At 37.7% G+C, this 15,514-nt stretch overlaps 1 protein-coding gene across 3 annotated transcripts in view; it reads right to left on the reverse strand.

Annotated features, from left to right (window-relative positions):
• LOC109113249 (zinc finger protein 385A-like) overlaps positions 1-15,514 on the reverse strand; it is an 82,753-nt gene that overhangs the window by 21,045 nt on the left and 46,194 nt on the right. For 2 of the 3 annotated variants that reach the window (XM_042713287.1, XM_042713288.1), the window contains exons 2-3: positions 10,131-10,276; positions 1,806-1,916 (exon numbers count right to left, since the gene is read on the reverse strand). In XM_042713287.1, the coding sequence (XP_042569221.1) occupies positions 1,806-1,916; positions 10,131-10,276 (257 nt within the window). Of the gene's footprint in view, positions 1-1,805; positions 1,917-6,378; positions 6,972-10,130; positions 10,277-15,514 lie in introns of those variants that run through there. The other variant, XM_042713289.1, reaches the window with a different exon arrangement.

Here is a 15,514-nt window from a genome sequence, read left to right on the forward strand (position 1 = left end):
TTTCCATGACATTCTAATTTATTGAGATGCACCTATACACTCTAATCAGAAGCGGCAAAAAAAAATTTACAATCTAATAAAAAATAACAAGAATTAAAATTTTTAATCTAATACAATCTAATCAGAAGCGGCATGAATGCAGTTACAATTGCATAAATAATGCCATGAGAATAATGGGATTTAAATGGACATTAAAGGAATAGTTCACCCAAAATGTAAATTCTGTCATCATTTACCCACCCTCAAGTTGTTTTAAATCTGCATGACTTACTTTTCTTCATTTTAGAAATGTCTTTGTTTTTGTTTGTTTTTTGTTCAAACAATGTAAGTCAATGGTAACCAAAACAGTTGGGTTACCAACATTCTTTAAAACATGTATTTTCCTCAAAAGAATGAAAGTAATGCAAGTTTGAAGCGATATAAGATTCTAATGAGTAAATGATGACAAAATTTTCAATTAAACAAACAAACAAAGAGAAAAAGAAAAAGCAGCCCCCATGTCCTACCCTTTTCATGGAAAGAGGTATGTGCTTAAATTTGTGTATAGTTAAATGCAATGATGGCAAGCAGAGACACTGTAAAACAGGGGTGTTGAAAGTATATGAATATCTTTTACAAACCAGGACAGCTGAAGGTGTCAGAGATGTCCAATCAGCAGTCAAACACTTAAGGTTTATTGAACAACATGCATTATTATTTACAAGCATGCTTGTGTATGCGTCAAGCTCGTTTAACTTGGAGTCATGAACTGGGTTGTAAACTAAAGACATGTTTGGATGGCACTTTGGGATGTGGAATTTATAGCTGAACTACAAACCATCTAGGATATTTACTGTGAACCAAAACAAAGCAACATTAGAAAATAACTGTAGTACAAAACTTCTATCCAATCTTCTCCTCCAAGAAATATCACCTCCCTTGAACTAACTACGACACTTACGTCCAATTGGTTTAAAGAATTGCTGAGTTGTCTCAAATTCTCTCCCCGTAAATTATTAAAAGCGAGCTGGGCTAACAGCTAATTTCGCAGGTCTCTGAAGGCAGGCTTAGCCTCTCCATCTTCTCCCTGTCTTTCATTGTCCTGTGGCTGTGGTTTGAAGAAGGCCATACATCTGCTCGACTGGAGGGCTGAGATTACAGGCTCACACCAAGAAAGCCACTTTCTGCCCATGATTATAGTTCTCCTCCGTAAAAACAGAGCAGGCTAGTGGGGCACTCCCAGGTCCTGCTCTGTTACTAATCTCAAGAATGTTACAATGTCTGCCACAGCTGCATCCGAATTCAGCCCAGAATATTTCAGGCAAAAGTTTCTCCCCCAACAAGCGTAGCAGCAATTTGGTGCATAAACAACTAACATAATTGCTTTCATTGATGCGCAAGGAATATTGGAACATCAAAATCCATGATACAGATCTTGCAATAAATGACTATGGCAAGTCTGAAATGGAAAAGTTGAACTTTGTTTTCGTAGAAAGTTCTTGCTTGTGGAAAAACCAAGTAAAAGACTATGTTGAGAGAAATTTACTTAAAACTCATTTTAATCGTCAATAGACAGGAAAAAAACACTTCATGCTGTAAGCTTGCACTCTGACATGCTTTGCAGGCACAGAGGATTTACCATTGGCTATTTCCAGACTAGAAAGCAGAGTATGCAAAATATCTCAGCAGTATAAACATAACTCTCATATTACATAGAAAACTCACTCTAAATACACTATACAATTTAATGTATTCAATAAAACAAGCCATTTGAGCAAGACACCAAACATGCATGAAGTCAAACAGTCTAATATCAGATACCTTACCTCCGAGTTGAAACGGATCTGGCAGACATTACAGGAAATGATTGGCCGTTTGGTCTTCACCAGTGGGACTCCAAAGGTGTGGTTGATCACTGCCTTCTGAACAGGATCCATCTGAATACAGAACAGGAGAAAGAAAAAGAGGGAAAGGAAAAAGAGAAAGGATATGAGAAACTAAACTCTGGTCTGACTCCCATTAGACAGAAAAGGTCGTTAATCATGTTGATGGAAAGGTCTAGGTGGCAGTACAGTTGCAGCAGAACATGGTTAAGGGCGGCCATATGGTTTTAAAGAGTCAGGACACCTGTGTGATCAAGTTAGTATGAGCAGCAAATCTCCTGCACAAATGTTCTCCGTCCCTGTATTCAGTTACAAAATATCAATGGTTTAACTAATAATCAAAAATAACCTAATTACTCATTTACCTTTAAGGAGGTCATTCTACACTAAATCATTTCTAAACAAGCATGTAGACTGCATAACAAAACATTCCTGAACAGAATCTACAGGATATAGGCCTAAAATTATGAAGATATATCATGATATATAATTTCTAATATATATATATATATATATATATATATATATATATATATATATATATATGAAGAGTTTTGGTTACAAAACGCGATAAACGCCAATTTTGAAAAAAACGAGTTACCGCCAAAACAAGCTCCCCATTGACTCTCTATTCAAAGTTCGATAATCATTTTTAACAAAACGCGATATCCGCCGTGTTTCGCTGCCCTGTTTCTTCCCTTTTTTTTCTCAAACAGAGACAAACGCCAGTCCTGTTTTTTCCGCAAAGCCCTACAGTTCCATTCGACCAATCACCGCGCACCATTCCAATGACGCAAACTGTCATGGGCGGCACCCTGTCAGTAGACGCCGGTAAACACTCGCCTCAGACTTTTAAGTTTTATATAGGCTACTAAAATGAATAAATTTGAATATTGAGGAGCCAGTGGTCGTGTCGTCTGTGGGAAAGAAGCGGAAGCCGTCAAAAGACAACCACGAAAGGGAAGTCAGAAAGAAGTCAGAAACTCAGGCGGTGGCAAAAATACCGGCGATTGCTTGTTCTCACAGTGAATCAAAAAACTTTTGTCAGGCCGACAAACTGACAGCTGACGATCTTGTAAAAAACTTCGACACTCTCTACTTCATACAGAGAGTGAGTTTTTGTTGATGAAATGGATTTGTAGCATTTTTGGGGAAAAACGTGTTATGGATATATTGCATTTTGGAGAAAAAAAAAATGTCTTTGTTTAATAAATGTTTAAAACCAAAATATGGATTTGATTTTTTTATGTTATTACAAACTCATAATGATATATTACAGTTTGAAACAGAAAATAACAGTTTTTCATACAAAACAGTCTTTTGGGAAAGAAAATGCCTTTTTTTTTCTCAATTTAACAATTTTGGATTTATAGCGTTTTGGAACCAAACTCTTCATATATATATATATACTGTATATATAAGAATGATTCAATTAAATATGATTAATAATATTATAAATATTATATGGATTACATATACCTAAATAATAAATATGGATTAAATATAAATAAAATCAAACTAAATATAACAAATATTAAAAATATATATATAACAATAAATATAAATATAATTAAAAAAAATAAAATGATTAAATTTAACTAAATATAATTATAAATATAATGATAATTAAAATATAATTAAATAAAACTTGATCATTAGAAATATATATTGGTAACAGTATAAAATAAGGTCCCTTTAGCTAACGTTATTTAATGCATAACTAACATTAAGTAACAATGAGCAAATGCATTTGTTACAGTATTTTAATATTAGTTAAGTATGAGCTCAGATCTATTAAACCAGGGGTGCCCAACCCTGCTCCTGGCGATCGACTGTCCTCAGATACAACTTTATGCATGTTTTTTTAATAATTACTATTTCTAATAATATAATTACTTAAACATTATTTAAGCGATTTAATTAAGCCACATACATATTATATGTATGTACATAACACAAACGTGTGCGTGCACACACACACGTTATCCTTCAAATTGTTTCTATTAAATCAGTGTCCACCATGTAAGAGGTCAGATTTGAAAATAAATTTAACTGGCTATCCTGAGTATCACATCCCATAGCGCCAATGGCTAAGCCTCCGTTTTTGACCAGCTTAATGCACAAAGCCTGATGGTCACAGTCCAAAAATCTTTTGGCCTTGTGGTCTGCATTCACTGCTCTGTAGTCATAGGCTTCCTACCATTATTATTCGCTTGATATAGTTTAATTTCATTTGAACATTTTCCCCTAACATTTTATATAATATGATTCTTCTAATCTCCATGGGTTTACAACAAATTTATCAACACTGTCTTACTGACAAACTTAACTAATTTTTTTGGGACTAATGAAATGGAAATAACTCTGATAAATGATTTGAATTACAGGTAGTTACAGAAAGAAAACGTTTAACCTTTCAAAAAATGTCTATAATGGTTGTGCTTTTTATTCCAACTTCTAAAAACAATATTATAAGACAGGCCAGTGTGGAATATCTTCTCTTGGCTGAAAAGACAGGGAGAGGCTGAAATTAATATTCTCTTAGTCAAACAAAACCTTTTTTAAAATCTGCAAATGGATTGTATCCACCCCCCCCCCCCCCCCCCCCCCCCAAACACCATTTGTGGGTTGCACCAGACTTCCTCCAATTTTTTCCTTTTTTGGCTTGGGCCTGAAAACTTGTTTCTGTTCTGCACCGCAGTAACCATAGAGTGGCCTGATGCCGTTGTGCATGTGCAAAGTCCACACTACATCAGTCAGACAGGCACTGGATTAGCCTCAATGATGTTGTTCTATGGCTTTGCCTTCATGAATCTCCAGAGGATTAAGTGAAGCTGGCAGTTAGCTGGGTAATCAGAACACCTCCAGCTAGAACACATCAATAGATACAACTGTCAGTAGTAACAGCCTCAGCGATGAAACGGACAAGGGAGGGGCTCCGACAGACTGCATGGGAAAAAAAAATCAAAGCTCTGTGAAGGCCTCTCATAAGAAAAATATTACTTTTAAAAGCTCATGTCTTTTTTAAAAGTCTGCAGGCTGTATTTTAACTCAAAACACCCTTCTAATCAAGATTTAATAGCATACAGAAGTTAACATGCATCTATCGACCAAAATCCTGGGTGTTGGTCCATCATGCTTCACATCTTGAAGTAAAAATAGCATTGCATTGAAGTGGTCTTCTGCTGGTGGTGATTTATTCCTCCTACTTTCTCAGATGAGAGACATCTTGGCTCATGACTGTCCCAAGAAATTTCCTTCAACGCAAATGATGTTATGATACAGTTTAAGATGGTGCTAAAAGAATCTAAAGAAACCGCCAAACCACAGCAGAAAGTCGCCTTAAAGGCAAAGTTCAACCCAAAAATGTATTTTCATTCATTATCTATTCACCCTCATGTCGTTCCAAACCTGAATGGCTTACATTCTTCTGCAGAACACAAAAAAAGATATTCTAAAGAACTGTTTTTGTCCACACGTTTCACTTTTTCCACTTTTATTCACTTTCATTGTAAGTCAGTGGGGTCTAAAACAACACCGGACTCCACTGACTTACATTGTATTGAAAGCAAAAATATATTATATATATGTTATATAAAATATACATGGTTTTATGTTCCACAGAAGAAATAAAGCCTATCCCTTTAAAGCCAGTATGTGAAATACCGCTTGTTTTATCAATGCCTCTCTAACATGCTGTTTTTATGGTATTGGCAGACACTGAATCTTTGCTAATTGTCAAAGTGAGCAATTAACAGTGCATGTTACATTTATCCATTTGGAAAGCACAGTGTCTGTCAAAGGACCTCCCGTTGCTTGCTCTGGAAAACCACATCCCACAGACTGATAACTGTTCAAAAATAGCCAGATTCTTCTCACTATAAAACACAGACCTTTTAACGACCCCTTAAAGGAATAGTTTACGCAGAAATTAAAATTCTTCCATCATTTACTCACCCTCATGTGCTTCCAACCCTTTATGATTTAATTTTTTCTGTGGAACATACTGTATAGTGCTTTTTTATACAATGAAAGTCCGTTGTATAAAAGTGGGATTCGGTGTTGTTTTGGACCCCATTTAACTTTCACTGCATGGGCAAAAACACATGAAACCTTCTTCAAAATATCTTCTTTTGTGTTCTGCCAAACAAATAAAGTCATACCAGTTTGAAACGAGTAAATGATTGTGGGTGAACTATCCTTTTAAAGGAAATATATTCATACAACAGTGTCATAATATAATTTGGATTTTAAAAAAATGGTCTAACTTAATTCCCAAGAGTCTCCCTTTACTTTCAATACAAGATCCCATGTAATTTTATACAAACCATGGAGTGTTTCAGTATACTGAACACTGCAAGCCCAAAATGCACTGCGTTCAAATACAGATGAAGGTGTAATGTCAGGTAAAACATCCTACAAAGCTAATGAAAGCTGTTCGGTGTCCAGTGCTTTACACAGAGAAAAGTACCCAGCTTTGTTACGTCTCTGCCTGAGCTAGCTGGAGGACACTCACCTTCATATCCTCAGAAGCACTTGGATCTCGCAGCTGCATTGGATTCTCCATGAGGGAGCTCGTGTTTGTGTGTGGGAGGGTGAGTGTGAGAGTGTCACTCATCCAGAAGGGATCCTAACTGTCCCACCACTCCACCTGATTCTCCCACATTCACACACTTCTGGGGACGTCAATTAGTGATTCTTGCATTTGCAGGTCCAGGATATTATTAATTGATGTCTCTCTTCCTAGTTTTGCTTCTTTCTTTCCACAGTCGGTCGTCACTCTTGCCGTTATGGTTTAGTTTCTTGTTCTCAGTTGTGTAATCGCATCCACCTTCCTTCCATTCCTCCCTCCATCCTTCCTAACACTTCACAGCAAGCCAAGACTACGTTCCTGGTTGGATGCTCTCTCTTCATTTTCCTCTGCCTCTTATTTGCTTTCCTTTCCTTCCATTTTACTACAATAATAATTTCTGTCGTCCTTTCCTGTGCTCTCTTTCAATGATCTCCTTCCTTTTTCTGTTCTACATACTCACTCGCTGACTGCTCATTTTGCCCAGATGCACTAAGAATGTCATGCATTCCCTCCGTATTTCTCACTCCCCAAATCACCCTCCACTCCCTTATTCTAGCTGCAGAATTCAGCCCTCCTCCAGCTCCCCCGTCATGACGGTCCTCTCGCTCTTGCCACATACATCTAAAACACATGCGGATCCAATGCATCAGTGACCCGGGCTCAATTACTAAAACTTCTAAAAATATTTGAACTCATAATGCCTCGTGATTGATATCTTCCAGCTATTAAGGTCGGAAATTTCAGTTTTTCAAGGGGTCATCAGAGGTAAAATACACACAGCCAAAAGATTTCAACTCCAAAAGTCCACGTGGAGTTACATTACGCAGCGAGGAAAATTGGCAAGCTGTGAGCCTAAACGTCGCCTTTTGCGAGTGAAAGAAAGCGAGGCTTTTCTCGAAAGTGGCTGCAGGTGAACTGCAACAAGTTGGTGCACGAGCCACCCGATTTAACGCCTCCAAAATTCCTGATTTTGCAGAATAAGCGAGTGTCTGGGGGAGGTTTTCTGCACTTGCACACCACAACCAGCTGCTTGGTATAAATTATGCAGGTGCCTCAGTCTCAGACAGGCAGGTAGAAGCCAAATCACATTAAAGACAAATTACAGCTGGACTGTGGAGGAATGGAAGATTGTGGTCCGCACCGCTCTATCTTCAGCTGATCAAAGCATCTGATATTAATGAAATTTACACAGCAAAATAATTCTTTGGCTAAACCCACAAATTTTTGATAACAGCTATGTGATCAAGCCATTGCATTCCAACATGAATGCGATTCCAGACGGAAAAACTTGAGCACATTTGACGTACAGCATGTTTATAAGCAGTGCTGGGGAAGCTACTTTGAAGCTGTAGCTTGCCAAGCAAAGCTAATCATAATTTTAATGAATTTAAAAAGTAGTTTATAACAAACCACAAACAAGAAGTAGTAAAAAGTAGTTACATTAAAGTTACATAAGGGGTACTATGTTTTTATAAATAAATCAAATTTAACTCTTAATAAAAAGATTTAATTATCCAAGAATATAATTTATAATTCAATCAGACCTGTATATTTGCTGTCACAAAAAACAATATTTGGTTTGAATGAACAAACATTACAGGGACTTGAATCAGTGAATCATTTTAAGAATCTGTTGATTTAATTAATCTATTCGACCTAACAGATTCATTAGAATGAATCGCATTTTCCAGTGCTACACATGACACAGAGAACTTCTTGCGATGAACTGATTCAGTAGACTTAATCATACTTTCAAACACAACAAAGAGAGGACTGTTTAAAACAAACAATTCTCTAGAATGGACTTTCAAACAACAGTATATGTGAAAGAGTATATTTGATTATTATCATAAGTTCTAATTTAATTTATGAAAATTCTGCTGAATTAATAAATAGTGATACAAATATATATTTTTTATATTTATTTATTTTATGCATTTGGCAGACGTTTTACACACACACACACACACACACATATTTATATATATAATAGACTACCTACCTATATATATATATATATATATGTAAATGTAAATGTATTATAAAACGAATAAATATAAATGTAATGTAAAGCTCATCTTAAATTTTCAATCAAATCATATTCAAACGTCCAAACATGTACTTTATTAAATCACACAACTGATGACTGTTTAATACCTCAAAAGAATCCTATATATATATATATATATTAGACCTGTGTGAGGGAATTCTTGTAAATGTCAGCATTCCATTAGTTGATGGCGTAAACACTGCAGTGTGCTTTCAGCAGTGTCCTAGAGAGAGAGGTCAGCCTGTCCTTCCAGCCTCTCCAACATCGCCCCCTACTGGGAATCAGGAGAATTTCCCTCATCGGACATCCGGTCACTCTCACATCGAGTCTTTAACCGTTGTGATTAATAGCCTGCTGCAATGCTAAAACTGCCTCAATCTAAAGATAACTGCTCAGTGTCTGAATATATAATAAATGGTGTTAAGTACAAGAGACAGTAGTTAAGCTCTTAGATGCTGACTCTTTCACGAGCTCATGCATATTTCAAAATATTTAAACATCACTTGGCTTTTACTAAAAAGATAATAATGTGGCAGAATTGGAAGGCAATGTGTGATGTGGATTTATTGAGCTGGCATGGGGAGAGTGTTTTTTCCTTCTCAGTGTTACGAGACTGTGCCAAAGGGCAGGCCATCTTTCACACTGGCAACAAGTGCAGGCAAATACAGGGAATTTTAGGAGAGAGAATACATATAGTACAACAAACGCTTCAGACATGGCTGGATCCCACGACTAACCTTTCCCATTCAATTTGCTGACCAGCATCCTCATTTACATAACAGAATGCAATCTGGGAAATGCGCTGAACAGTCTCGGAGTAAAAGTGCTGAGAGAGTGAAATGACCTGCATACTAATCAAAATGATTAGCTATAAGTCACGATGACATGAAAGAACTCATACACCATTACATTGTCCAACGGACAGCAGTCAGGCAAATTTTAATATACAAACAAGCCAGCTATAATATTTAAGGTTATCTTTACATAATCAGATCCCTGTTTGAAAGTAATGATGAGAACGCATTAATGTAATAATACATCAGATCTGAATGCTGGAGAGGAATATTTTCAGGAAATATAGTGTACATAAAAATTTAATTGTTATCATTTACTCACCAAGTTGTTCATGTAACATGTATAACAAGTGTATTTGTTACTGAATTTACCAGAAATAATGGAACAATGTGGGCCTTGGACAAGTTAATTTGATCTGGTAATTCAAGATCATTTATGTGTAACTTTTCATTTTCTGTTACTGTATTTTTTTTTTTTATACAATAACAGATAATGTTGTGATATACTGTAGGCCAGGGGTGCCCAACCCTGCTCCTGGCGATCGACTGTCCTGCATTGTTTAGCTTCAACCCTAATCAAACTCACCTGATTTAAGTGAGCCTGAAGACCTTAATTAGTTGCTTCAGGTGTTTGATTAGGGTTGGAGCAACTTTGCAGGACAGTCGATTTATAGGACAGGGGTGGGGCACCCCTGCTGTAGGCAATGACCTTTATAGACACCTTGTCTTATCTAAAGCAAGTGGCTTGAGGTGACCCAACAACACTTTCCATATAGCATAAGTTGTTCTTTTTTTGGAGTAATGCAATAATGCAGCACTGTTAACAGAGGTTTTCAGTGGCCTAATCTCACCGCGTTGAAGTTGTGGAAGAGCCCAACACTGTGTGGAGGAGGAGTCTCCATTGGAAACTGTAAAAAGTGCTTCATATCCAGATGAGGCTGGATGACTGTGGGGGTCCGCAGAAATGTAGGGACAGCCCCTGTTCGGTTGATGCTACCTGCAGAGACAAGAAAGATTTAAGTTTTAGAAACCGGATGCACTAATTCTTACTTTAAACTTTCCAAATGAGCTTAGAATCCTGTCACCAGGTTAAATTTGTAACATCAAGCCTGAATAAAGCACCTTTGCTCAAATTCTGACTTTCATGCTGTACAGAGGTGAAACATGGAGGCTCAGAGGTGGCTGTGCTGACACATTTTTTGTCAGCGCAAAACTCATCAGAGAAATGTCAACCTTTGGTTATGAAACAGCCCCCTCTATCTCTCTCACTCTCTTTCTGTCTCCCAATCCACGTCACAGAGTCTCTGTTTCCTGCCAGCCTGTCTTCTCTTATCCTTTACAGCACGCGCAACCTCTTGCATGAGACCGTACGAGGACCCTCTCATCAGAATTAAGCTTTAGCGAGCAGTTACTTTAAGCTGCTTAATTTCGACTGCTGGATTTTCCTTGCCTCAAATTCCCTGCAGTCTTAAATCTGTTCCCTTCTATCGCTCTCCCTCTTCCTCTTGCTGCCTGTCTCCTTCTTAATCTAGGATGATTTTTCGCCCTTCTCCACTTCTATTTCAAGATTGCTCGTCAAGCGTCTACTCTCTCCTGATTTCTCCAGCTCTTCTGAGTGCAGCCGATATGGTTTCCTGACGTAGGAGACGTCATTATGCTGTGCTGCTGTGGGCACACATGTCAGGATGCGCAGGGAGAAAGAATGAAGGAGAAATAGAGATTTAGAGATATGCTGTCTCAGCCTGGCCACAGCTGTTCCTCCTGCTCTCCTGCTGGAGCCTTAGGCCGGGACGAGCCCTGGCATCATTAACTCAAATTAAGCATGCAAGACTCCTCACTGACTGCACAGCACACAGGGAGATAAAGAGTGAGAATGGCAAGAATAAGGATGCAGACTGGTTGCAAGATTGCTGGTGAGAATGTGAGAGAATGAGAGAGAAAGAGAGAGAGGGAGAGAGTGCCAGTGGTCGCTTGTGGGCACTGCTGGTCCCTGATGCAATGCTCAACAAATGTCACATGACTCACACTCTAAATACTCCCTTTTGCTGCAAACAGTTCTCTTTAAAAGTGCCGCAGTGTGCCTTAAAAGAGACAGTTCACCTAAAAATGAAAAATGTGCAACTTACTCATCTTCAGATGTTATTTGTTCCAAGAGAGAGACACGAACAGAAGACATTTTCTTTAAGTATATAGTTATCAGAGGATTTCAAGCTTCAACAAAAGACACCATAAAAACACCATAAAATCATAAAAGCATAAAAACACCATTAAAGCATAATAAGATATCAAGAAAGTGATCCGTATGACTCATTCACTGTATTTCAAGTCTTCTGATACCATATACAGTTAAATTCAAACCATTATTTACTGCCCTCCATCATCACAACAGCAAACATAACACATTAGTTTGAATTGTATGAGATTTTTTTAATTTATAAGAATGATTTCTGAAGTCATGTGACACTCTAGACTGAAGTAATGGCTGCTGAAAATTCAGTTTTGCCATCACAGGAATAAATTACATTTTAACATATTAAAATATTAAAGTTATTTTAAAGGGAATTCTGTATTTCATCATATTTGTTTTTACTGTTATTTTGATCAAGTAAATGCAGCCCAGGTGAGCATAAGAGGCTTCTTACAAAAATATTAGAAAGCATTACTATCTTGTATATAAGTTCACGTCTCAAATTCATATTGGCATGCCATGTTTGGCTACTATGAATGTGATGCGAGCTTCATTAAAGAATTTTAATGGATAACGACTTTTACATTTTAATGGTTTTAAAACCATTGTCACTATGAATGTGAATGTAATGTGATTCAAACAAAAAATGAAAAATACAGTATAAATAATGACATAACTTTCATTTTTAAGTGAACTATCCATTTATTTGGCTAAGAGGAAAGAGTTTGTCTGAATGGCACTATGCCCCTCAGCCACATAAGCAAGTCTAAGCTCCAATGTACACCGTCACTGCAATACACTTGCTGACATAATTCAGGACATGTGTGACTGATCCAGCAAGAGAGGACGAGAGGACCCAAACCTGTTTAGTCTGTCCACATGCCAGCTGAGGAACGGCACAGATTTGTTGACAACAAGAGAAAGATGTAGAGACACGGGGTAGCAGAACACGAAGGCACTCAAAGCGTGTGGGGGACAGTTGTCCTTGCAGCAGAGTCAAAGTGTGTGTGACAAAACACCACGGCCAGCATGCATAAATCAGGTCCAGTCTGCTTCCTGCCCCTAGTGTATAATTACCTCATTAAATTAAAGAACACTTTCAGGGCCTGGCTCACACTGTAAATCGTTGTGACAGGGTAAGTGCATGCGAGTGTGTGTGTGTGTGTCATGCGTTTATAAAAATGGGAATAACATCTCATACTTATTGCTTAGATAACGTATGGCACTTTAGCGCATCTTCCATGAAAAATAAACCAATAAAGACCAGCACAATGATATCTGAGATCACTGGCTTCAAGCAAGCGTGTTGATTGGACACTGCAGCCTACCAGATCCTCTGCTGACAAACAAAGTACCTTGATGATAATACCAGCGGTCTTAACAGCCTCATCAAGCCCATGTGGCGCAGAGGGAGATGTTGTTCTGCCACTGTATCTGAGTCTGATTCTCCTAACAAGCTACGGGAACCTGATCGGGCTGGAGAAGGGGGTGGAGGACTGGGCTTTGGTAGTCGTTTAAAGCCAGTGACATGCTAGGAATCCTGCAACACACGCCGGGCCCGTAATCACCATGTTTAAAGATCCTGTGGTGAGGGGGCAGCCAGGGACCGAGGGACAGCCATGCACGGGGATAAAGGAGCTGGTGTGAAAAGAATCTTTGGGAAGAGGATTTGGGAGAGAGTGATCCAGGGCTGCGTGTGGATATGGGAGAAGTGCATGAGAAAAAGTGGGGGAGGATGGGTTTATAAATAGAGAGAAGGGCACGGGAAGATCAAAGGCGAGGCAAAGCGATTCAACAAACTCAAATAATTCGGAGCCTGTTTGGGCCTGATAAATGGAATCTCAGGCGTGCTTGCCACTCTCTAATACTGAAGCTTGGCAATCCTATTTCTTAGGCCGTGCGTTTGCCATTTTCTGAGGGCTGGCGTAATTGTGAGGAGCGCAGGGGGAGATAAGGATGAAATGGTTTGGAGATAAGGAATAATCATGATGAGGTCAAGGCTGACACAGCTACAGAAGAAAAGAAGGGAAGATTTTTGCAATGGCTGAAAAATAAGGGAACAGCACAGCGTTTCTGGCCTCAAGCTGCTTCCCTGGGCAACATGATTGCAAATCTGAATGCATACAGACAGTATGTATGGAGGACAAACTGGTCTCATTAATTTTCTTTGATTTCTGCTGAATTCAGTTCAGTGTAGTAAATGCTATAAATTATTACATAATTTTCCCCATTACAAAAAAGTGCAATTTTTTAAAATCATGACACTCAAGTAGGGTTGGTTACCGAAACCCTATGTACCTATGTAACCGGTATGTATTAGAACCGAATCAGAACACAGATTTTGGTGCCTCATTTCAGTGCCACTTAAATGCCTGAGCGATCAATTGAAATATTTGTCCTGGTTCTCCGAAATGGACGTAAGAAGCATGGGCATCGCTAGGCCATTTTTACCAGGGCTATAGTGATTAGCTCCATAAACTGTACACAAATTATCAGAGTGATTGACATAAGTTACAGTAGAAACATAATGACATAATTTACATTAAAAATAGTCAATTCACTAATTTTAACTAAATATCAGAGTGATTGACATAAGTTACAGTAGAAACATTATGTGTGGTTTTTTATTAAATATTGTTTTGTATTAAATAATGACCCAGATCGTGAAATACATTTATTAGCCTTAGAGTAAGGGACGCAAAACTCAGGGAAATAAGAGCATCAGAGGAGCATATGAATGCTATGTATATTTATTTTAAATGTTCTTTAATGTTATCCATATTTTTTTTTTTTTTTTATTGGCTCTTTTTTTTTAAGTATCGGTTCAGGCACCGGTACCATTTTAAAAGTATCGATTTGGCACTGGTATCGTAAAAACCCACTCGTTAGCCAACTCGATAACATGGATTATTATTATATATTATTATTATAATCATACATTCAAATTTAATTGTTAAAAGACATTTCCCATATTTTGTAAATTTATTATTATTATTATCAATATATTGGCTATACTGGGCAACAGGGTTGCAAATATTAATAATATCAATTATATATTTAATAATAATAATATAATGAATTATTACTAAGAAGGCTCAAAAAAAAAAAAACTCAAACATTGTGGAACGTGCCATGCATACAAGTAAAAACAAATAAATAAAACAAGGAAAATGTACTAATGATTAATATGATTAAAATATCCTGTTTTGTATCCTGTTTGTGGAACGTGCCATGCATACAAGTAAAAACAAATGGAATACGAGTGAAGAATAAGGGGTGCAACGGTTACAACAGCAAGAAATGAGAGAAAGGTTAAAAGAAAGAAGAGGATGGCTGGCTTTGGATGAATACAGATGTCTCCTGGCAAGCAGCAGTGGCCCTAAACAAATTGGAGAGAGAGAGAGAGACTGAGAGAGCGCCAGGGTCCCTCGGAGCCCCTCACTGAGCACCTGTCGTGCAGATGATCCAGAGGAGAGTGAGATTGGAGCAAATGCAGATTAATGAGATGAGAGATACAGATAGATGTTTAGTCCTCTCTGAATCCACCGCTCTCTGTCTGTCTCTCTCTCTCCAGCTCTGTGTACTTTAATCATGGCCATCCTGATGAGCTTCAGATTAGCACCATTAGCTGGGGAGTAACTAACCAAAAGTAGACCTCGGGTCTCGCACCCACAATAACGTGATCGTAAAGGATCATAAAAATCAAACAAACAAAAAAACTGTATGTAAACTTCCCTAAATTTACAAAAATTATGAATAACATACCTTTCAAGGGCACAAAAATGACATTTGGAATTTGTCCCTAATTCAGTCACAATTCCATTTGGTGCCACTAGTGGTGCAGAAATTGCTCCACTTAAGATTCAATGCAATTCAGTTGCAAAATGTAAATTATTATTTTTGTATAAACATTGTAAAAAGTCTCATTACAGAAAAAGCCCAGATCTTTCCTCTAAAAGACACCTGCACTGCATATTCCAGAACACAAAGTGTTGTGTAATTATTGCTTGTATTACAGCAGACAGGTGCCATCTCCTTCAACCATCA

This window comes from Cyprinus carpio, chromosome A23, assembly GCF_018340385.1.
Source record: "Cyprinus carpio isolate SPL01 chromosome A23, ASM1834038v1, whole genome shotgun sequence".
NCBI lineage: Eukaryota > Metazoa > Chordata > Actinopteri > Cypriniformes > Cyprinidae > Cyprinus > Cyprinus carpio.